The 24,196-nt window shown below is 46.1% G+C and overlaps 1 protein-coding gene across 4 annotated transcripts in view; it reads right to left on the bottom strand.

Annotated features, from left to right (window-relative positions):
- Positions 1 to 24,196, bottom strand: part of ETV4 (ETS variant transcription factor 4) — an 81,734-nt gene that overhangs the window by 34,709 nt on the left and 22,829 nt on the right. For all 4 annotated transcript variants that reach the window (XM_075347591.1, XM_075347594.1, XM_075347592.1 and 1 more), the window contains one exon: positions 9,591 to 9,644. In XM_075347591.1, coding sequence (XP_075203706.1) covers positions 9,591 to 9,644 — 54 coding nt within the window. The remainder of the gene's footprint in view (positions 1 to 9,590; positions 9,645 to 24,196) is intronic.

Raw genomic sequence — 24,196 nt, 5'->3', positions numbered from 1 at the left:
AAAGAACTGCATGTCAATTATTCATGCGGATTTTCCTGCCTTTCTACTGTGGGGATACGGGGGGCAGGAATCCGCAGGAATATCGCTCGAATTCCACAGATACATTTTCTGGTGGGCACAGGTTCATTTTATTCTGCAATAGATGGGTAGCAGGGTGAACGGTGCCTATCTGATCTCAGGATGGCCTAATCCAGGTCACAGAGTGGGCTCCAGTACAATTACCATTTGGCACCCACTTCCCTGTACAGTAGAGCGCATAATGGTAGAAGCAGAGGTAAAAGCGCGGGCACGAGATTATGGACGGGTACTTGGATGACGCTGGTGATGACATTCACAGCGCCGCCCATAATCTCGCGCCTGAAAAACAGCGCTCAGTCCACGATAGTGCCACTGCGCATGCGCGAGACTTCAGGAGCACTGCGGAACATGAGGGCGGCGGCCTCATCTATGTAAATGAACACTGGGGGACGGTGAACAGCAGCAGGAGGGGGGATAACAGACGAAATACAGCCCGCCCACCGGGCCAGCAAACCTCATTACCATAGGAAAAAGTAAGATTTTATAAAGTTGTTATTTAGGTCTGAAAGGGTGGCCAGTAGCAAGATGAACCTTTCTAGAATGCAGCCCAGGAGCTGCAGAAGGGGATTCGTATAGTTTAATAGCGAAAATTCTGGTGACAGGTTCCCTTTAAATCTCGCCCCCTCCAAAAAAGAGAAAATTCATTGGCACTTAATCTGTGCAGTAATATATTTATGTATTTATTGAAATGGCTGAATTGGCATTTCTCTTGCCCTGCATTCCCCACTCTCACTCCCAATTATAGAATAAAGAGAATCAAGATCATATATACCCCACCATAGTAAAAAGTAAAAAACAATAATTTGCCATGCAAAAAAAAAAACAAAAAACAACCAACAGCTTTACTGATGGAAAAATCTAGTTGTGGGCTACATATAGTGACAGAACAAACAAATAAATCTTAGGTGTTTTGAAGGAGAATAAAAATTGAACGGCGAAGATAGACAAAAAAAACAAAAACCCCGCACAACAACTCGCATGCACATACAGATATGTAGGTAGAAAGTATTTTTTCCTCCCCTTCTTCCAACTGTCAGAACTTTTTGAAAGATGCAACAGCTAAAAATGGTCAGATCCTAAGTTTTCTACATAGTTTTTTTAATTTTTTAGCTTAATAAAATATCTATATGTCTTTCCTGTATAAAGCTTTCACTAGCGTTAGCTATGGTTCTGAGAAGCATATTTGTTTTTTTTTGTTTTTGCAGTATACAGTAAATCTTCATATTATACGTTAACAAAAAAAAAGACGAAAGAGTACAAAAAAAAAAATAAAGTAATGCCACATCATGATGCTGCAGCTGGAAATGATATACACTTAACCATTACTCTTCCAGAGCTATTAAAAATAGGAAGGACGACTGTCAGACTGAAGGCGTAGAAAAAAAAATAGTGCGAAGCTATGCCATAAAGGGGTTAAATCGAGGGCACACACAAAGCAATGTACATTGTTCAGGGACAAGTCTAAGCGTGACACACCTACAGGCCAGACCAGACACTTCCGAAACAGTCTGTTATGGGAGCAACATAAAGCCTTAGAAAAGCCTGCATCCATAACAGAGAGAAAGGCTGACATCAGACACCGGGCCTCAGACACCATGCATCAGACACCGGGCCTCAGACACCGAACCTTACACACCAAACCTCAGACATCGGCCTCAGACACCGGGCCCCAAACACCATGCATCAGAAACCGGGCCTCAGACACCGGGCCTCAGACACCGACCCTCAGACACCAGGCCTCAGACATCGGCCTCAGACACCGGGCCCCAAACACCATGCATCAGAAACCGGGCCTCAGACACCGGGCCTCAGACACCGACCCTCAGACACCAGGCCTCAGACATCGGCCTCAGACACCGGGCCCCAAACACCATGCATCAGAAACCGGGCCTCAGACACCGGGCCTCAGACACCGACCCTCAGACACCAGGCCTCAGACATCGGCCTCAGACACCGGGCCCCAAACACCATGCATCAGAAACCGGGCCTCAGACACCGGGCCTCAGACACCGACCCTCAGACACCAGGCCTCAGACACCGGGCCCCAAACACCATGCATCAGAAACCAGGCCTCAGACACCGGGCCTCAGACACCGGGCCTCAGACACCGGGCCTCAGACACCGGGCCTCAGACACCGGGCCCCAGACACCGACCCTCAGACATCGACACACACTTTCATTAAATACTGTATTGGCACCTACACACCTATAGCATTTAACCCCAGATTGCTACAGTTTTAATTTTTTCACCCGGTTGATTCCATGCAGTTCCCGGAAATAACTTGCAACCAAGTTTTACATACGTGGGAGTCTGAAACCAGAGCCGAATAAACAATCTTTTCCTTTTATCAAATCAGCATGGCTAAAAGCCTGCCTGCTGTGCCTGGCGTGCAGCTGGTGTCCTATAACCAGTCAATACAGAGTCTATGTCCTCCATCCACGTGAGGAGCGGGAACTCTGAGCACTAATGACCTCTAATGGAATCACATACATTAGTATTGGGCAGGTCCATGGTGCAAAGGGCCGGAGCATTTAGCGGGTAAGTGTAGCTACAAATCTCGAGCTCAACCATTAGAAGACTACAAACGACTTGTCTCCGCACCTTAAGAAAATATACTGGTTGTTTGTAGCTAAGTCAACTTCCCTCTCTGAACCGGTTATCCAAACATCACAACTAGCCACAAATTTCATTTTTTTATTCTTATTTTAAAGGCTCGTTAGAAAACAATAACAAATCATAAAAATTGTGATGTGTCTACGGCCCAGAATAATAAAACAATAGTAACATTTACTAGGATCCGAAAAACATGGTGCATTGTGGCTAGTGCATTCTACATTTCGGGTATGCGCCATTTTTACGAGGACTTTAAAGCCATTTTAATGTGAATTTTGGAGCAGAATCCACTTCAAATACTGTATTTCAAGCAATTTTAGCAGCGCAATCCATTGCAAAATCCTTGAGAACATACATGTGTTTTTTTTCTTATTGTTTTTTCAGCGTTGAAGTGGTGCTTTAAATCTAAGCCCCTCGCCCCAATCTTATACTCAGCCCCGGTGGCTTTGTCCTTTTTAAACACCGCTCCAGTCTTGCAGCGCCATCTTGTGCCCATAACTTGTGACAGGCTGGAAGTCAAAAGTTATGTCACAAGCACTCAATGGAAGTCTATGAGAGTCAGAACGCGGCTCTCATAGACTTGTATTGATTTGTGACTTCTGGAGTGCTCCATGAAACACTGGAGCTGATAGCAGGTCACAAAATGTTCGAGACTGACCGGAGCAACGCTGGAAACAGATGAAGATGCCCGTGGGCGGGTATAAGACAGGGGACTAAAGCAGGCTTTACACGCTGCGACATCGCTAGCTGATGCTAGCGATGGTGAGCGTGATAGCACCCGCCCCTATATGTGGAGATCGCTGCCGTAGCGAACATTATTGCTACGGCAGCGTCACACGTACTTACCTGCTTGGCGACGTAGCTGTGACCGGCGAACCGCCTCCTTTCTAAGGGGGCGGTTCGCTCGGCGTCACAGCGACGTCACTAAGCAGCCGCCCAATCAAAGCGGAGGGGCGGAAATGAGCGGGACGAACATCCCGCCCACCTTCTTCCTTCCTCATTGCTGGCGTGTGGCAGGTAAGGAGAGCTTCCTCGTTCCTGTGGCGTCACACGTAGCGATGTGTGCTGCCGCAGGGACGAGGATCAACTTCGCCCCAGCGACAGAAGCAATAATTGGGAGAGGACCCCCATGTCAACGAGGAGCGATTTTGGACGTTTTTGCAACGATCCAAAATCACTCCTAGGAGTCACACACAACGAGAGCGCTACAGCGGCCGGATGTGCGTCACAAAATCCGTGACCCCAATGAGATCGCTGTAGCGAAATCGTAGCGTGTAAAGCTACCATTACATTTAAAGCACCACTCAAGCTATGCAATAAAAAAAAACAAACGCTGGATTGATGCTTTAACTCAGCCCACTACTTTGGAGTGCTATCAACCACCACATTAGGTTAGACCTTTTTGTTCTACAACCTCAATATCTTCTGATGGAAATATTTAGAAATATTATTTCTTAATGTATAGAGCAAATTGTCATGCTGGCTGCTTTCACACATCAGTTTTTTGCAATCAGGCACGATCCGGCAAAAAAACTGATGCGACGGATCCGGCGAAAAAACAAATCAGTTGCATCAGTTTTTTCCATCAGTCCATTCAGTTTTTTGACAGATCTGGTGTGATACTGAGCATGCTCAGTTCAAGAAAACGAATTCGGGAGCCGGATCCGTTTTTTGCCGCATTACACCAGATCCGGCATCCATAGGCTTCCATTATAAAACACGCCGTATGGCGCCGGATCCGGCGCAATCCGTTTTTTTTGCCATACACAAAAATGTTCACTTCAACGTTTCATCCGGCCGCCGGACAAGTACAGTCATATGAAAAAGTTTGGGCACCCCTATTAATGTTAACCTTTTTTCTTTATAACAATTTGGGGTTTTACAACGGCTATTTCAGTTTCATATATCTAATAACTGATGGACTCAGTAATATTTCTGGATTGAAATGAGGTTTATTGTACTAACAGAAAATGTGCAATCTGCATTTAAACAAAATTTGACAGGTGCATAAGTATGGGCACCCTTATCAATTTCTTGTTTTGAACACTCCTAACTACTTTTTACTGACTTACTGAAGTACTAAATTGGTTTTGTAACCTCATTGAGCTTTGAACTTCATAGGCAGGTGTATCCAATCATGAGAAAAGGTGTTTAAGGTGGCCACTTGCAAGTTGTTCTATTTGAATCTCCTATGAAGAGTGGCATCATGGGCTCCTCAAAACAACTCTCAAATGATCTGAAAACAAAGATTATTCAACATAGTTGTTCAGGGGAAGGATACAAAAAGTTGTCTCAGAGATTTAAACTGTCAGTTTCCACTGTGAGGAACATAGTAAGGAAATGGAAGAACACAGGTACAGTTCTTGTTAAGCCCAGAAGTGGCAGGCCAAGAAAAATATCAGAAAGGCAGAGAAGAAGAATGGTGAGAACAGTCAAGGACAATCCACAGACCATCTCCAAAGACCTGCAGCATCATCTTGCTGCAGATGGTGTCACTGTGCATCGGTCAACAATACAGCGCTCGTTGCACAAGGAGAAGCTGTAACACGCTACAAACAGAGTCGCCTGAGGTACGCAAAAGCACATTTGGACAAGCCAGTTACATTTTGGAAGACGGTCCTGTGGACTGATGAAAGAAAGATTGAGTTGTTTGGTCATACAAAAAGGCGTTATGCATGGAAGCAAAAAAACACAGCATTCCAAGAAAAGCACTTGCTACCCACAGTAAAATTTGGTGGAGGTTCCATCATGCTTTGGGGCTGTGTGGCCAATGCGGGAACCGGGAATCTTGTTAAACTTGAGGGTTGCATGGATTCAACTGAGTATCAGCAGATTCTTGACAATAATGTGCAAGAATCAGTGACGAAGTTGAAGTTATGCAGGGGATGGATATTTCAGCAAGACAATGATCCAAAACACTGCTCCAAATTTACTCAGGCATTCATGCAGAGGAACAATTACAATGTTCTGGAATGGCCATCCCAGTCCCCAGACCTGAATACCATTGAAAATCTGAGGGATGATGTGAAGCGTGCTGTCCATGCTCGACGACCATCAAACTTAACTGAACTGGAATTGTTTTGTAAACAGGAATGGTCAAATATACCTTCATCCAGGATCCAGGAACTCATTAAAAGCTACAGGAAGCGACTAGAGGCTGTGATTTTTGCAAAAGGAGGATCTACAAAATATTAATGTCACTTTTATGTTGAGGTGCCCATACTTATGCACCTGTCAAATTTAGTTTAAATGCAGATTGCACATTTTCTGTTATTACAATAAACCTCATTTCAATCCAGAAATATTACTCAGTCCATCAGTTATTAGATATATGAAACTGAAATAGCTGTTGCAAAAACCCAAATTGTTATGAAGAAAAAAAAGGTTAACATTAATAGGGGTGCCCAAACTTTTTCATATGACTGTACATTTTGCCGGATCCGGCAAAAAACGGATGAAACGCAAGGCCATCAGGCGCTAATGAAAATCTATGGGGAAAAAACGGATCCGGCGGAAACAGACGCCGGATCCGTTTTTTTATGTTTTTGCCGGATTGTGCCTGATGGCAAAAAACTGATGTGTGAAAGCAGCCTTAGAAAGCACTGAGGTTCCCTGAAACAATCACTGCAGAGCATTAGACTTGGACACTTACTGATCAATGACTGATTGAAGAAAAATGACCACCTTGGGACTTGCAATGTAATTACTTCATAATCTGATGCTAGCGCTAGTAGGATAACCCCTCCACTCACGCAGCTTTACGCTATGCTCACATGTTCGCGCATATATTCCATTTTAGGAACAGACAAGTGAAATAAGCGATCCGCGGCATTGGTTATGTAAACGGAAGCAAAGGGGCTTCATTCACTATTATGAGCTCCGGAAAAAAGTTTTACAGGATGGAAGAAAACGTCCTGCATGTTGGACTTTTTGCATTCTACTAAATGAACCCCATAATAATCAATGGGTTCTTGTGCTTGTGTTTAGATACTTAATGCGATAGCTCACTTATTTGCATGGGGGCTCAGTGGTTAACACTGTTGCTTTGCAGCACTGGGGACTTAGGGTCCATTCCCATTAAGGATGACATCTGCAAGGAGTTTGTATGTTCTCCCCATGTTTGCGTGGATTTCCTCCCACACTCCAAAACATACAGATAGGAAACATAGTCTGTGAGCCCCAATGGGGACAGTGTTGCTGATATACTGTATGTAAAGCGCTGTGGAATCAATAGCGCTATATAAATGAACAAATATTATTATTATTCCATTAGTCTGTTCCTAAAAGACAACAGACAAATAGAAAGTCTGAGAGGACATGTGAACAGAGTCTTTAGGCTATGTGCCCACGCTGTGGAAAATGCGCGGATTTTGCCACGGATTTCTCGCGGAAAAGCCGCGGATTTTCCAGAAATCTGCAGCACAGCAACTCCCCAGCCATTTCTATGGCATTTGGGAAATGCTGTGCCCGGAAAAATCCGCAGCGGAAATCGTGCGGATTTTCGTGCGGAAAAATCTGCAGCATGTCAATTATTGTTGCGGATTTCTCCGCAGGGTCCCATATACTTACCTGCCTCACCGGAGTCACTTTCTCCGTCCGGTGCACAAAAGCGCGGTGAATCCAGGTACAGGAAGGAAGAGGTGGGCGGAGCCTGCACGAGCTCCGGTCATGTGACAGCTGGAGCTAGTTCAGGCCCACCCACCTTCTCCTGCAGACGCTGAGAGAGTGACCCGGCTGCCGGAAAGCGAGGTGCTGCATGATGGAGGTAAGTATGAACACCCCGATCACGGCAGCACTTGTTCTGCATTGAGGATGCAGTGCCGAAGCCATGGTACTGTATCCTCAATGCAGAATGCCCGCACCATATCCGCACGACATTCCGCAGCATGGAAACAGACAAAAGTTGTGGAGCTGTTTCCTGGGAGCTCCTGCGAAATGTCCTGCGGATATATCCGCAGGACACTGTCCCCGTGGGCACATAGCCTTACTCCGGGGCAGGCAGTGAAATTACATAGGCAAAGCATGCAACATAATTCGTTGATAATACTGATGTGCGAGCACTACCATGCTCCGATGCTCAGTACTCGTAACAAGCAGTTAATGCTCTAATGCTCGGATGGGCACAACTTGAGTGAGTACTGAGTATAATGGAAGTCAATGGGGAATTTCAGCATTTTTCCCAGAAAAATGAGGTCCCCATTTGCTTTCATTATACTTGGGTATGTGAGTCATGCCCATTCAAGCTTTAAAGAAAACTTGTCGGGTCCCCTATGCCGTCCAACCCAGCAACATTGATACCTGTATGCCAAAATGACTTATAAGCCTCACTTTCCCTGTGCTAATTAGAGCTTTGACTAGTTGCAGGGGCGTTGTTTGTCCAGTCTAGTTGGCCCGTTTTCCATGTTATCACACGCCTGTGGGCGTGATAACATGATTTCCATGAGTCGGCATCACTGCCACCTACTGGTAATCTCCTGCATGTATACGGCTCATTTCAAATGTGTCAGTGCATCTTTGAAGCCGGTTGTATGCTTCCATGGCTTCCTTAGGTGCACTGCACATGACCGGAAGTTCAGAAAATATGTGTGTGAGCTGTCTTCTGACCTCCTGGCCATGCACAGTGCACCTAATGAGGCGTGCACCCTGCTTCTGAAGCACATGGGCCCAGCTGAAATGGGTCGCGCGCATGCGCAAGATTTGCATTAGCTGGTGGTGACATTGACTCATGGAAATCATGTTATCATGTCCCTGTGGAAGCGATAACATGGAATAAGGAACGACTAGTCTTGGGAAACAACGCTCATTCAACTAGTTAAGGCCCGAATTAGCATAGGGATAGGGGTTTTTTTTTTGTTTTTTTTAAACATTCCTATTAGTGAATAGCATTATATAGGGCTGTTAGGAAGGGAATTTGGGCATATAGGCATGAATGCTGCTGGGTTGAAGGGCATAGGGGATCTGACAGGTTCCTTTTAACTACTCATTGCAAGTACTAAGCATTGTAGTGCTCGTTCATCACTTACTGCTACAAGTACCAAACTCCCGAGCATGGTAGTGCTCGCTCATCACCAATAGTTACAAGTACTGAGTACCCGAACGTGCTAGTGCTCGCTCATCACTAACCATTACGAATACCAGCACCCGATCATGGTAGTGCTCACTCATCACTTACAGTGACAAGTACCAAGCATGGTAGTGCTTGCTCATCACTAACCATTACGAGTACCTGAACATAGTAGTGTTCGCTCATCACTAACCATTACGAGTACTGAGCACCTGAGCATTGTAGTGCTCGCTCAACACTAACCATTACGAGACCCGAGCATTGTAGTGTTCGCTCATCACTAACCGTTACGAGTGCCGAGCATAGTAGTCCTCCGTCATCACTAAATGTTACGAGTATTGAGGATGGTAGTGCTTGCTCATCACTGATTACATCTACATAGTCTATAACAGCACTGGTTTTTATTGCACCAGATAGGCCCATCTATCAGATGGGTGCCCTATATACCAATGATAAGCGACACCATGCATGCATTACAGATACAACTCTGGCCATAACAGACGATCACAATATATGTATATCCATGTGATTACCACAATTAATTAAAACAAAATCGCTTCTAAGTTCCCAGTCAGGACCTTATATTCATTTTCCTCCATCAAAAAAAACCCAAAAACTATCCTAACACCTACACAAATAAGAACATTGCAAATGGTTACCAGGAATGTCAGCCGCAAACATTACATTCCACCGGCTACCCCATGGAAACTTTCCTCCGGTCTTGAAACCGTTAACCCCCCTTTCCTGACCTCACTCACAATCGAGTCTTATTTCTCATTTGTGTTTTTATTTCCGCCCATTACACTGGAAGTAAAAACTACAATGGTTACTTACGATTCTCCGACTGCAGGTCCTGTAAGAACTGTTCATCACTGTCTGGTACTTGAGCTGCATGGAAAAGAGAGAAAGAGAATTAGCAAGTTACAAATGGCTAATATCATGCAGGCATAGATCTGTATATAAAGGTTTATGGCGGCCCTCAGCACGGGAAATATTCCAGACAATGGTGATCTGGGGCTGGGATTTTCCTGGACCTTCTGCCCTTATCCCATTTGAGAACACTATAGTCAGCTGGAGAACGGCTTGGTAACAGGGAAGTATTCGTCATATATCTGCACAATTTATACCGATCATGCAAAGCTTATAGCATTTTTTAATCAATAATACACATGAACGTAAGCAACTTTGTAATGTATCTTATTAGAGAAATCTGCTTCTTTCTCTCCCAGAATTGATCAATCATTATCAAAATACTCAATTCTGGGGTAAAATCTGTATTTTGTGAAGACTTTCCCATTACTGAGATAGGAGATGGCAGTTGGTGCTGATGAGATTCTATGTACATAGACGAGGAGCAGAACTCTGCCTCTAGCTCCTCCCTCTGCATATGGCTCCTCCCTTTTCCGCTAGCTCCTCCCGTCATCATAGAATCTCATCAGCACCAACCACCATATCCTATCTCAGTAATGGGAAAGTCTTCGCTAAATACAAATTTTACCTTAGAATTGAGAATTTTGATAATAACTGATCAATTCTGGGAGAGAAAGAAGCAGATTTCTCTGATAAGATACATTACAAAGTTGCTCATTTCATGTGTACTATTGATTTATGTAAAAAAAATTAAAACAATGATTGCACTTGACTTTAGCAGTTAGTGAAAAAATAGACAGCACTAGGTCACAACTAGGATGCATAAGTGCTCTGTTCTCAAAATGCAGCACCCCCTAAGGCTACATGCGCACGCTGCTTCTTTTTCGTGTTCACAAACTGCAGCCAAAACTGCAGCCAAAACTGCACCTTGTCAGAGAGAGCCTGGAAATGTCACAAAAAATGTAGGTGCTTTTTTGGTGCATTTTTGCTGCTTTTTTTGGTGCGTTTTTGGCTGCAGTTTTGTCAACAATTGTTTCATGTATTTTTCAGTTCAAACAAGCCCATAAAGCTTGTTGAATTGGAAAAAAAAAAAAATTAGAAATAAATAAATAATTTAAAAAAACGGCGTGCGGTTCCCCCCCAATTTTAATGCCAGCCAGATAAAGCCATACGGCTGAAGGCTGGTATTCTCAGGATGGGGAGCCCCACGTTATGGGGAGCCCCCCAGCCTAACAATATCAGTCAGCAGCCGCCCAGAATTGCCGCATACATTAGATGCGACAGTTCTGGGACTGTACCCGGCTCTTCCCGATTTACCCTGGTGCGTTGGCAAATCGGGGTAATAAGGAGTTATTGGCAGCCCATAGCTGCCAATAAGTCCTAGATTAATCATGTCAGGCGTCTATGAGACACCCTCCATGATTAATCTGTAAATTACAGTGAATAAACACACACCCGAAAAATCCTTTATTAGAAATAAAAAACACAAACAAAGTCCCTCATTACCAATTTATTAACCCCGACAAAGCCCTCCATGTCCGGCGTAATCCAGCATGCTCCAGCGTCGCTTCCAGCTCTGCTGCATGGAGGTGACAGGAGCAGCAGAATACACCGCCGCTCCGGTCACCTCCATGCAGCTAATGAAGACAGCCGCGCGATCAGCTGAGCTGTCACCGAGGTTACCCGCGGCCACCGCCGAATCCAGCGGTGGCCGCGAGTAACCTCTGACAGCTCAGCTGATCGCGCTACAGCGTGGAGCCGGCGGCAGGAGCGTGGAGCCGACGGCAGGAGCCTGGAGCCGACGGCAGGAGCGTGGAGCCGACGGCAGGAGCGTGGAGCCGGCGGCAGGAGCCTGGAGCCGGCGGCAGGAGCCTGGAGCCGGCCGGCGGCAGGAGCGTGGAGCCGGCCGGCGGCAGGAGCGTGGAGCCCGGGACTTTCAGCGGCGGCGGCGGTGGCGGTGAGAGGGGTCCATCATCTCCCCTGTGCGGGGACCGCGGTACTTCAGGGAACACGTGGAGGATGGGACTATCAGCGGCGGCAGCAGCGAGAGGGGGATGGACGTTGGCAGCTGAAAACATTGATTTTTCCCTCTCGCTGCCGCCGCTGCTGATAGTCCCGTCCTCCACATCATCTCCCCTGTGCGTGCACGCTGGGGACAGTGGTACTTCGGGGAACACGTGGAGGACGGGACTATCAGCGGCGGCGGCAGCAGCAAGAGGGAAAAATCAATGTTTTCAGCTGCTGATAGTCCCGTCCTCCACATCATCTCCCCTGGGGACAGCGGTACTTCGGGGAACACGTGGAGGACGGGACGGGACCACTTGCCTGACCTCACTTCCTGACAAATCACCTGCGTTTTTGCTAGCAAAAACGCAGGTAAAAGGCAGGTAAAATGCACCACTTTTGATTAGCATGCATTTTTCCTGCGTTTTTGATGCCCTCATTGATTTCAATGGGTGACAAATGTTGACAAAAACGCAGGAAGAATGAACATGGTGCATTTTTTTTGTCACAAACTTTTGACAAAAAAAACGCTGACAAATAAACTGCAGTGTGCGCATGACAAATCTGACTTCTCATAGACTTTGCTGGGAAGTCAGATGTCAGAAAGTTCTGCTGACAAAACTGCAGCCAAAAAAGCAGCAAAAAAGCAGGAAAAAAAGCAGCGTGCGCATGTAGCCTAAGGCTACATGCGCACGGTGCTTCTTTTTCGTGTTCACAAACTGCAGCCAAAACTGCAGCCAAAACTGCACCTTGTCAGAGAGAGCCTGGAAATGTCACAAAAAATGTAGGTGCTTTTTTGGTGCATTTTTGCTGCTTTTTTGGTGCGTTTTTGGCTGCAGTTTTGTCAACAATTGTTTCATGTATTTTTCAGTTCAAACAAGCCCATAAAGCTTGTTGAATTGGAAAAAAAAAAAAATTAGAAATAAATAAATAATTAAAAAAAACGGCGTGCGGTCCCCCCCCAATTTTAATGCCAGCCAGATAAAGCCATACGGCTGAAGGCTGGTATTCTCAGGATGGGGAGCCCCACGTTATGGGGAGCCCCCCAGCCTAACAATATCAGTCAGCAGCCGCCCAGAATTGCCGCATACATTAGATGCGACAGATCTGGGACAGTACCCGGCTCTTCCCGATTTACCCTGGTGCATTGGCAAATCGGGGTAATAAGGAGTTATTGGCAGCCCATAGCTGCCAATAAGTCCTAGATTAATCATGTCAGGTGTCTATGAGACACCCTCCATGATTAATCTGTAAATTACAGTAAATAAACACACACACCCGAAAAATCCTTTATTAGAAATAAAAAACACAAACACATTCCCTCATTACCAATTTATTAACCCCGACAAAGCCCTCCATGTCCGGCGTAATCCAGCATGCTCCAGCGTCGCATCCAGCAGTGCTGCATGGAGGTGACCGGAGCAGCAGACACCGCCGCTCCGGTCACCTCCATGCAGCTAATGAAGACAGCCGCGCGATCAGCTGAGCTGTCACCGAGGTTACCCGCGGCCACCGCCGAATCCAGCGGTGGCCGCGAGTAACCTCTGACAGCTCAGCTGATCGCGCTACAGCGTGGAGCCGGCGGCAGGAGCGTGGAGCCGGCGGCAGGAGCGTGGAGCCGGCGGCAGGAGCGTGGAGCCGACGGCAGGAGCCTGGAGCCGGCGGCAGGAGCGTGGAGCCGGCGGCAGGAGCGTGGAGCCGACCGGCGGCAGGAGCGTGGAGCCGGCCGGCGGCAGGAGCGTGGAGCCGGCCGGCGGCAGGAGCGTGGAGCCGGCCGGCGGCAGGAGCGTGGAGCCCGGCCGGCGGCAGGAGCGTGGAGCCCGGGACTTTCAGCGGCGGCGGCGGTGGCGGTGAGAGGGGTCCATCATCTCCCCTGTGCGGGGACGCTGGGGACAGTGGTACTTCGGGGAACACGTGGAGGACGGGACTACCAGCGGCGGCGGCAGCAGCAAGAGGGAAAAATCAATGTTTTCAGCTGCCAATGTCCATCCCCCTCTCGCTGCCGCTGCTGATAGTCCCGTCCTCCACATCTTCTCCCCTGGGGACAGCGGTACTTCGGGGAACACGTGGAGGACGGGACGGGACCACTTGCCTGACCTCACTTCCTGACAAATCACCTGCGTTTTTGCTAGCAAAAACGCAGGTAAAAGGCAGGTAAAATGCACCACTTGTGATTAGCATGCATTTTTCCTGCGTTTTTGATGCCCTCATTGATTTCAATGGGTGACAAATGTTGACAAAAACGCAGGAAGAATGAACATGGTGCATTTTTTTTGTCACAAACTTTTGACAAAAAAAACGCTGACAAATAAACTGCAGTGTGCGCATGACAAATCTGACTTCTCATAGACTTTGCTGGGAAGTCAGATGTCAGAAAGTTCTGCTGACAAAACTGCAGCCAAAAAAGCAGCAAAAAAGCAGGAAAAAAAGCAGCGTGCGCATGTAGCCTAAATGCGGCATTTTTCCAGGTATTTTCTCACAGGTTTCATTACAGGGATTGATGGATGGCAGGAGAAAACACAAAAAAATAAACAGCTGCAAGTGTTTGTGTGTACAGTATATACATACATATGATATAAATGTGTGAGGTATAGATAGTGTGTACAAAAATAACTAAAATATATACAGTATACATACATATATTATATCAATGTGTGTATGTATAGTGTATAGAAAACTAAACTAAAAATATATACAGTATACATACATACCGTATATTATATCAATGTGTGTATGTATAGTGTGTAGAGAACTAAACTAAAAATATATACAGTATACATACATACCGTATATTATATCAATGTGTGTATGTATAGATAGTGTGTAGAAAACTAACTAAACTAAACTAAAACTAACTAAAAATACAGGGTGGTCCAAAAGTAGGTGGACAGTGTAAAGTGAAACTTTAGGAACCAATCAGATTCCACTTTTCATTCTTCACAGACTCTTTGGAAGATGAAAGGTGTAATCTGATTGGTTGCTAAGGGAAACTGAGTCAGTTTCAAAGATACAGTTTTCACAGATAAATCTATCCCAAATCTGTTTTCTTTTTAGATAATTCAGATAAGGCTGCTTTCACACTACATTTTTTTTTAACATGCGTCATGAACGGTTTTTAACGCAAAAACGGATCCAGTGCAAATGCGTTTTCATTTCAATGCATTTGCAATGAACTCACGTCAACATGTGTTCACTTGCGTTTGTGTGCGTTATAGTGAGGATCCAACGACTTGCAGTTTTTTAACTTTTTAACTTTTTTCAAAAACGCTACTTGTTTTTCACTGGATCCTGACTATACTGCACGCAAACGCATGTGAACGCTGGCATGCTGATAGATAGGATCCTGCTTGCTTTACTGAGCATGCCCAGAAACCAGCCTGGCGTGATCAGTCTCTCTCTCCCCCTCCCTCTCTCCCCGCTTGAGAGCGGCGGACGCTCGTAACCAAGGTAAATATCGGGTAACCAAGCAAAGCGCTTTGCTTAGTTACCCGATGTTTACCTTGGTTACGTGTGCAAGGAGTAGGCAGCCCGGCTCCTAGCAGCTACGGGTGCTCGTAAGCAAGGTAAATATCAGGTATACAAGCAAAGCACTTCGCTTAGTTATCCGATGTTTACCTTGTTTACCAGAGTCTGCAGCTGTCAGAAGCCGGCTGCCAGTCTATCACGTTCAGTTCCCCTCACTCCCAATCATATGACTCCAATGTCCACCCATAAACTTAAAGTGACAGGATCCTGCAAAATAACACATTCTTTGTAAAAACTGGATCCACTTTTACAGCAAAAAAAGTGTTCATGACGCATGCTAAAAAAACGTAGTGTGAAAGCAGCCTTACCCATAATGGCAAATAATATAAATAGAGATCAAAGAAAATGGATTTCAAAAGAATATTGGAAATCTCAAAATGCTGAAACCGTTAGAGCAAATTGTTATTTTCTGTCCACCTACTTTTGGACCACCCTGTATTATATATACTATATACTGTGAATCTCTAGTGAACGCCATACCCAAGAGAGTTAGCCATGTAAAATATTGACATACTTTCTCCATTTTCACTTAGGGGTGTACTCACTTTTGTTGCCAGCAGCTTAGACTTTAATGGCTGTGTGTGTGTTGAGTCATTTAGAGGGCATCACATTTACACTGTTATACAAGTTGCACACTGACTACTTTACATTGTATCATGAAATGACATATCTGCAGCGGTGTCGCATGTAAACATATAATGAAAATATTTCCAAAAATCTGAGGTTGGTGCTCACTTTTGTGAATATATATATATATTTATTTTGTGTATCTATCTATCTACCTATGTGTATATATATATATATATATATATATATATATATATATATATATACACATATATACATACATACATACATACATACATACACACACATATATACACACACACACACACACACACACACACACACACATATACGTATACACAGAGATCCGCTTCAAAAGACCTGGAAAATCCAGATACAGTGAGATTGAGAATCACACAATTTCCCCTTTCTGCGGAGCATGAAGCACAGGGCTCTTTGCTTTGCATAAAACTATTGTGACAGATGGACAATTATAAAATCCAAGACAATTTTTGTTAGAGGTTAACAGCATATAACATTCACATAAACGCGGTTGGCTGTAATATGATTGCCGACAGACCCCATAATCTATTGGAGAAGAAGAAGAAAAAGAAAAAGTGTTAACCCTGCGCAGTTGTTTTGAAGTGAAACACTTTGGGAGTCAGGTACCGATTAAAAGTGTCATGTTCTCAGTGCCTCGTAAGCAGAAGTGAGTGGCAGTCTGTGTCTGAGGAACTGGAAGCCAATCGACTAGTCCTCATTTATCTAGTCATAAAACATGATCCAGATAATTCCGACAGGTCAAATCACTTCACCCTGCACTGTTCCAAGGAAGGATATGAGGTATAGTCAGGGAATCCAAATACCACTACTACTGCAGAAACACCAGGTGGCTAAAGGGAACTCTGTTCTATCCCAAAACACGATTTACCTGTGGATATGGGGTAATTTGAAGGTTATATCTTCCCTGAAGCCGCTGGCTTTCAGTCATGAGGTCATGTGCAGTACCCAGACGCTATCAGAAGACTGAGCAGCTCTGGGACTGAGCATTTCCAACCGCCTGCTGCCACCAACAACACCAAAAACAGCTTATCGGAGGGGTGCAGGGTGTCAGACCCCAACCAATCAGACATCTATCTTAAGCATAGGCCATCAATGTTAACCTCTTTAATGTATCCACTTTTATTTAACCTCTACCATGTAATAGGCAAGTTACAAGTGAATAAAACTGCACGCACCATATTGTATTACACAAAATAAATTCTTAGGAAGCCCATACACGTTTCAACCATAACGAACAATAGTCAACTGGTCTGGTGAAATGAGCCATGAACGCTCGTGATGGTCCTGAGAAATTTGTTTTTCCGACTATCAGTATTGAATACATCAACTGAAAAATAAATAGTACAACATTGCCAGATCTAGGCTGTGGGGCATCATCAAATGAGAGATAGCTTGCGCCCCACTTTTATCTGTTGTGTATAGGGGCCTTTTAAAGTCTTCTGCAATGATGGATGTGCTAGCCAAATGACTAATAGGTCAATATAAGAGGTCTTATGTCTAAACTATGTACCTGTGTTTATAGCACTTTCAATTGGCCTCACTTAAGCCCGCTTTACACGCTGCAATGTATCTTACAATGTGTCGGCGGGGTCACGTCGTAAGTGACGCACATCCGGCATTGTAAGGTACATTGTAGTGTGTGACAGGTACGTGCGATTGCCATTGAACGGTAAAACATTCATCGCATACACATCGTTCATTTCTCTAGAATTGAACGTCAGATTGTTCATCGTACCCGGGGTAGCACACATCGCAGTGTGTGACACCCCGGGAACGATGAACAGATCTTACCTGTGTCCTGCGGCTCCTGGCCCACAATGCGGAAGGAAGGAGGTGGGCGGGATGTTTACGTCCCGATCAGCTCCGCCCCTCCACTTCTATTGGCCGGCTGTCGCGTGACGTCGCTGTGACGCCAAACGTCCCTCCCACTCCAGGAAGTGGACGTTCGCCGCCCACATCGAGGTCGTATGGACGGGTACGTATGTGTGACGGGGGTTAATTGTTTGTGCGGCACATTCAACAAACTGAACTTGCCGCACATACGATGGGGGCGGTTACGATCGCATACGATATCGTATGCTGGATCGTAAGGTGTAAAGCAGGCTTTAGTGTTAACATACCAGCCAAAAAATGGTGTATAATCAGAGAGGCAACTCATAGAGACACATGGACCAAACACATTCCATATGACCACGTCAGGAGGCAGGAACCTATACAGGAATCCAGAATGTATTGTTACCAAACAAGGAGCTAAAAAATTGGCCCCAAGAGTATACACTATAGGAGTAGAAAACAGGTGCGAGACCCTTCATCATGGAGAGTAGTCCAGGGAAGAAGATCCCATTTTAATCTTCTACGGGTGGTGCTGCTTCCATAGCATGAAACCATTATGACAGATTGTCCGCTGTTTTGTCCAGTTTATAAATACAGAGGGGGAGCACATTATTTACTCATGTCCTTGAGAATGGCAAAAGGAGATAGGGGGCAGGGGAAAATGGAATCCAGCACCAAAAATAGTTTTATATAAAAATCAAAAATTGATTGAGGCATATAAGTTAAAAATATGAAAACCGCAAAGGGGAAGGGGGGGATAAAGGGGTTCTCATGAGGTTCTCACGTTTCAACCTTGATGATCAGCTATTAAAGCTTGCTGCATTGAACTGTTTTGTTTACCTATGAATAAGGACATGTTTTTAACCACCTGTCCGAAACGCGCAAGGATACTTTGATACCCCTTTCTCCCCCCCCTTTGCGGTTTTCATATTTTTAACTTATATGCCTCAATAAATTTTTGATTTTTATATAAAACTATTTTTGGTGCTGGATTCCATTTTCCCCTGCCCCTTCCTCCCTTTATTTACTTATCGTTGGTTCCAGACTAGGCTATGCTGGAGGATCGCAAATTTTTCCAGGGTCCATACATCCTGGTAAGCTGAAAATACTTTTTTTCTATTCTCAAGGACATACCTATATTTAAAAATAAAAAAAACAACTAATTCACTGTCACTTTAGTGGGCAACATCACAGTGGGTTAATACTTCCTAAAGTGGGAAAAATAAGTAGCAGTACAAAGATCGAGTCTAAAATTATCCACCCAGTTAATAGGTTAGAGAGTGCACTCTGACATTTGGGAAGGAAGTATTATATTGTCTGCTAGTCATTGAGTAACATTAGTAGAAGACCCAGCACTAAACTGGCAGTGCGACTTCCGGTGCATTCCCAAACCCCAGCCTCAGATAGCAGAAACTATTTAAAGCTGGCAAGTTGGCACAGACTACTGAAAAGTGATATAGGAAGCAAAGGATCTGTGCTAAGTAAGACGTTTCATGCACAGGGCTGGGCCAGCTTTAGATGAGAAGGGGTGTGCAAAAATATATTCATATCCCACAAGTTCACCGTCTGCTTATCTCAGGTAATAAGGAGAAGACACCCTACAGTTTTATAACAATGCCAGCATATACCATGCAGGCTCTGTGGAAAGCTAGACGGCAATGCCTACAGTTAGGGTTTCATAATGGTTAGAAAGCCTTTCCGATCCATGGAAAGGTGGCCGACAATGCCTACAGGTAGGATTTTATAATGGTTAGAAAGCCTTCTGATCCATGGAAAGGTGGCCGACAATGCCTACAGGTAGGATTTTATAATGGTTAGAAAGCCTTCTGATCCATGGAAAGGTGGGCGACATTGCCTACAGGAAGGGTTTTAAAATGGTTAGAAAGCCTTCTGATCTATGGAAAGGTGGGCAACAATACCTACAGGTAGGGTTTCACAGTGGTTATGTGACCACTGGACTAGCCAGGTAGTCACAGGTAGACCCCCGCATTACACCTGTCCCCCAATAAGGTGTCATCAGCCAAACTTTAAACTCTAGTCACCCCCCTCAGGACTTGACGGACACACCAGGGGGCGGAGCCAGGCGGTTGGCCACGCCCACCGAGGAGTTCAGAGAGCCTGAGGCGGGAAAAAATAGTCAGTTGAGTTTAGGAGTCTAGTTGGAGAGTTGAGTAGAGAGGAGTGGAGTGAAGGAGTCTGACGGGTGCCGGGGTCGGAGCCCTGGTACCTTGGCTAGGAGGCAAATGGTGGCTTTAGCCTGCAGGAGCTGGGAAGACGGCTTGGTGGAACCGTGGTGGACCGGGACAGGGTAGTGGCCCACCAGTACCGACCCGGGAAACAGACACGGAAACCGGAGCACAAGGGGGGGTTCTTAGACCCTGAAACGAGGTCCGGAATCCACTGGACTGAGTTAATTAACTGATTGCGGTCTGGACTATAGGTCCTTTCCCACCCAAGTCCCGACTGAAGACAACAGCCCACCGAGGGGGATAGAAAGCCACCGCACAGGCAGAGAGATCCCACGGGCCAGCGTCTGCGGGCAAAAGGGTTCTCCTCACATCTACCAAGCCGGGGAGCGGACTCCTGACGCTGAAGCGCAGGGAGCCCAAGTGCACAACACAGTGCAGGAGAAAGGCCAAGACCACCGAACCGGGTGGTGGACCAGACGCAGCTAGCTGCGGGCACCGACCACCATCAACTTGGTTTACTAGAGACTTAGGTGTGTCAATAACTGTGAGTACATCCGGCCGTGCACCACCCAGCTATTCCCAACGGGTCCCGAGGCCATCATCCCTACCCACGGAGGGGTTAACATCTTGCTGCAATACCATCTCCCCCGGGTGCCCAGTAATTGTCGCAGGCGGGGAGGAGGGTGTCAACGCTGCGCTCTCCCACTGCTCGGGTCCGGCCGCCACTGCTCTGCGGTTACTGCTGCTCGGTGGCTCGAGCGATAGGCTGGATCCCAGGGACTCGAGCGGCGCTCCTCGCTCGTGAGTGAAAGGGGTGATTTGCTGGTGGGGAATTTGGTTAATGTCCGTGACGCCACCCACGGTTGTGGTGATGGTGTGGACACCACCGCTGCTCTGTCTGGGGATCCCGGGAGTGGTGGTATGGCGCAGCTAGATGTTGGTTTGCCCCTCCGTGGGTAGGGGTTTTCGTAGTCCCGGGGCCCGATGATGGAGAGGTCAGGATGGTGGACAGGCGGGTTAGGGGGCCTGTAAAGGTGCAGGGACGCAGGGGCAGCGCTGTGCCGCCCGGCACGGAGGTACTCACTCAGCCCAAGGATGATGACACAGTTCACGGTAAACAAACGGCTGGTTGGACGGGTCCCTCGGACGGCTGCGGTGCTGATGTTCCCTGCAGTTAGCGGTGACAGTCACTTCCCTGCACCTAAGTACGGTTCTTTGGTAGCGATGGATTCCCACCGGTAACCCGCTCCCCAGCTTGGATATGAGCCGGAGGAGCCCCTCTCTTGCCCGCAGGCGCTGGCCCTGGGAAACTGGTGCCTTGGCGGTGGCGGTGTCTCCCCTTCACGGTCGGAATGTTGCCTTCAATCGGGACTTTGCTGCTGGGAGACCCGAAGGTCCCCTTCACTGACGGATTTGGCAAATTATGGCGACTCCTAGCCTTGCCAGGATCCGAAAGGCCCCTGCCACTGGTGCTGGCTTCTCTTTGTATACCGCTCTGGTACCGCCGGGCCATCACCCGTCCACAGTCCTTTCGGAAACCTCCGATCAGCCTCTCCTGCAGACAGTCACTGCCGTCTGCCAACCTTGCTGTCTCAGTCCGGGGCACACACCCGGACCAACTTCAGGCTTTCAAACTATCATTTTTCTTCTCTCACTTCCACTCCTGTCACTAGCTTGACTTCAAACTCCAAACTCTCTCACTAATCTGCCCGGTTTTCCCGCCTCCAGGACTGTGTACTCCTCGGTGGGTGGAGCCAACCGCCTGGCCCACCCCCTGGTGTGAACATCAGCCCCTGGAGGAGGGCAACAAGGATTTGTGTTCTGACCTTGGTGTTCCTGCAGGGAATGTGGGGTATGTGGTGTTGTGACCTGTGACCCCTGGCTTGCCCAGGGCGTCACATAATCGCAGCGGTGATGGATAACTTCACCACAACCCGTGCGTGGCGTCACAAACTCAAACACGGCTCCGGCCGTGCACCTACCTACCCCCCTCCAAAAGCGCCAGCACCCCTTTCAGAGCGAAGTGACCCCGGGTCCGGAGGCGCTCGAGCCACCCATCAATGAGCCCGGATCAGAGCGGCTCGGCTGCAGCAGAGCGTGGGACGGTACAGTTAGAAAGCGTTCCGATTCATGGAAAGGTGGGTGATATTGCCTACAGGTAGTGGTTTATAATGATTAGAAAGCCTTCCGATGCATGGAAAGATAGGTGACAATGCCTACAAGTAGGATTTCATAATGGTTAAAAAGCCTTAAGATCCATGGAAAGGTGGGAGACAATGCCTACAGGAAGGGTTTTATAATGGTTAGAAAGCCTTCTGATCCATGGAAAAGTGGGCAACAATGCCTACAGGAAGGGTTTTATAATGATTAGAAAGCCTTCTGATCCATGGAAGATAGGTGACAATGCCTACAAGTAGGATTCCATAATGGTTAAAAAGCCTTAAGATCCATGGAAGGATAGGTGACAATGCCTCCAGGTAGGGTTTTATAATGGTTAGAAAGCCTTCTGATCCATGGAAAGGTGGGCAACAATGCCTACAGGAAGGGTTTTATAATGGTTAGAAAGCCTTCTGATCCATGGAAAGGTGGGCAACAATGCCTACAGGAAGGGTTTTATAATGGTTAGAAAGCCTTCTGATCAATGGAAATGTGGCCAACCACCAGTATGGCCAGCATAACATTTTCCAGGTGTCATGCAGCTTCTCCAAGATTCCAGGTCTGCTTAGCTATGTGTTAGGGCAGAAACTGAGACTGACAGGTAATTGCACAAATAAGGGCCTGAATGGCAGAGGAAAATTGGGCAGTATCACCTCTTAGACTTTCAAGGGAACAAGTAGTGCAGGTATTGTTTCGGTAACGTATTTCACCTATGGTTACTAGTGACATCAATATGATTTTCTTCACAACCATGGTCCCTCATTTGTAAGTAGGAAATGGGGTTTCCTGTATCAATTCACATGGAAATCGAATGCATTTCTATTCTCTTCTGAGCCAATCCGCCCACTATGCGCTTACACTGGGATCATCCTTTACAAAACAAGCATGCAAGTAATCTGCCGAAGTTAACCCTTTGTGATGTAAAAGATACCTATGATTACAAGAGGTTATTTGTGTGTTTCTTTCCCAGTAACTGCATAAACAAACAATACCGAGAATGTTCAATTAAAACTGCATTACTTCAACAAGTGAGACATGGAATGCAATAGGTTTAATCCTCATTCAGACATGCATTTTTCATATGTTTTTCCAAGTCGTGTATACTTAATTTTTTTTCTCATTTATCCTGGGAATTTTTTTTTATTTTTTTTATTTTTTTAAGATTTTTGAAAAATGGGCAAAAAGCATTCCAAGAATTGTAAATGTACCACTATTTATCCCTCAGTTTTTCGAAAAGCCTAAGCAGACCTTTGTTGACCCTGCTACCATCACCACTTAGGCCGATTGGCTGCGGCTGTCACCTGGGGATAGATGAAACATCTTCACCGGCTTACAATGACCAACCTTCATGGGAATGGGACCTTCATGGGACCTTCATGGGAATGTTGAAGGATTTGCAGGGGAAAAATTAAGCTCTTGTGTTATTTTACTGCATTTACTGCTTTATGAGCATGTTCAAAAATCTTGGACAAATCCTTTAAAGGGAACTTGTCAGGTCAAATATGCACCCAGAACCACAAGCAGTTCTGGCTTCATATTGCTAATCCCTGCCTAATCGTCCCTGTTTATACTAGCATAGATAAAGAGATCTTTAGAAAAAGTATTTTAAAAGATCTTTTATCATATGCTAATGAGCACAGGGACTAGTCCCAAGGGCGTTATATCCCCCCAACTAGTCCGTCCGCTTAGCATGTCAGCACACCCACAGGGGTGTATTAACATGCTATTCAATTCAGCATTACCAGCGGTGACGAGCGTACCTGTGTTCACTGTGACCGTGCTTCTGAATGCCGGGCCCTTCCGGGAACTTCACAGTTTCCCTTTAAAAGAATCTGTTGCCAGGTTTTTGCCAACTAATCTGTGAACAGCATAATACAGAAAACGAGACTCTGATTCCAACTGTTTGTCACTTACAGGGTTGCTAGAGGACTAGTAGACCTGCTGCTATGTAGTCCACCATATTCATGAGCTTTGTATAACCCTGCCCACAACACTGATTAGCAGTTTTCTGTGTACACTGTACATGGGCAGAAAGCTGCCAATCAGTGGTGTGGGTCGGATAATACAGAGCTCGACATTCAGAGAACTGGTAGATCTCAAGCAGATACAACTGCGATATTAGCAAAACTGCAGCAAGTAGCCCAATAAGTAACATCAGTGAAATCAGGATCACTGCTCCTATAGCAAACTTTTCTCATATAGGGTAGTAAAAACATGGTTACAGCTTTCCTT

Source organism: Anomaloglossus baeobatrachus, chromosome 5, assembly GCF_048569485.1.
Source record: "Anomaloglossus baeobatrachus isolate aAnoBae1 chromosome 5, aAnoBae1.hap1, whole genome shotgun sequence".
In the NCBI taxonomy this organism is placed as follows: domain Eukaryota; kingdom Metazoa; phylum Chordata; class Amphibia; order Anura; family Aromobatidae; genus Anomaloglossus; species Anomaloglossus baeobatrachus.
The sequence above is the reverse complement of the archived record's forward strand: the minus strand, read 5'-3'. Positions and strand labels throughout refer to the sequence as shown.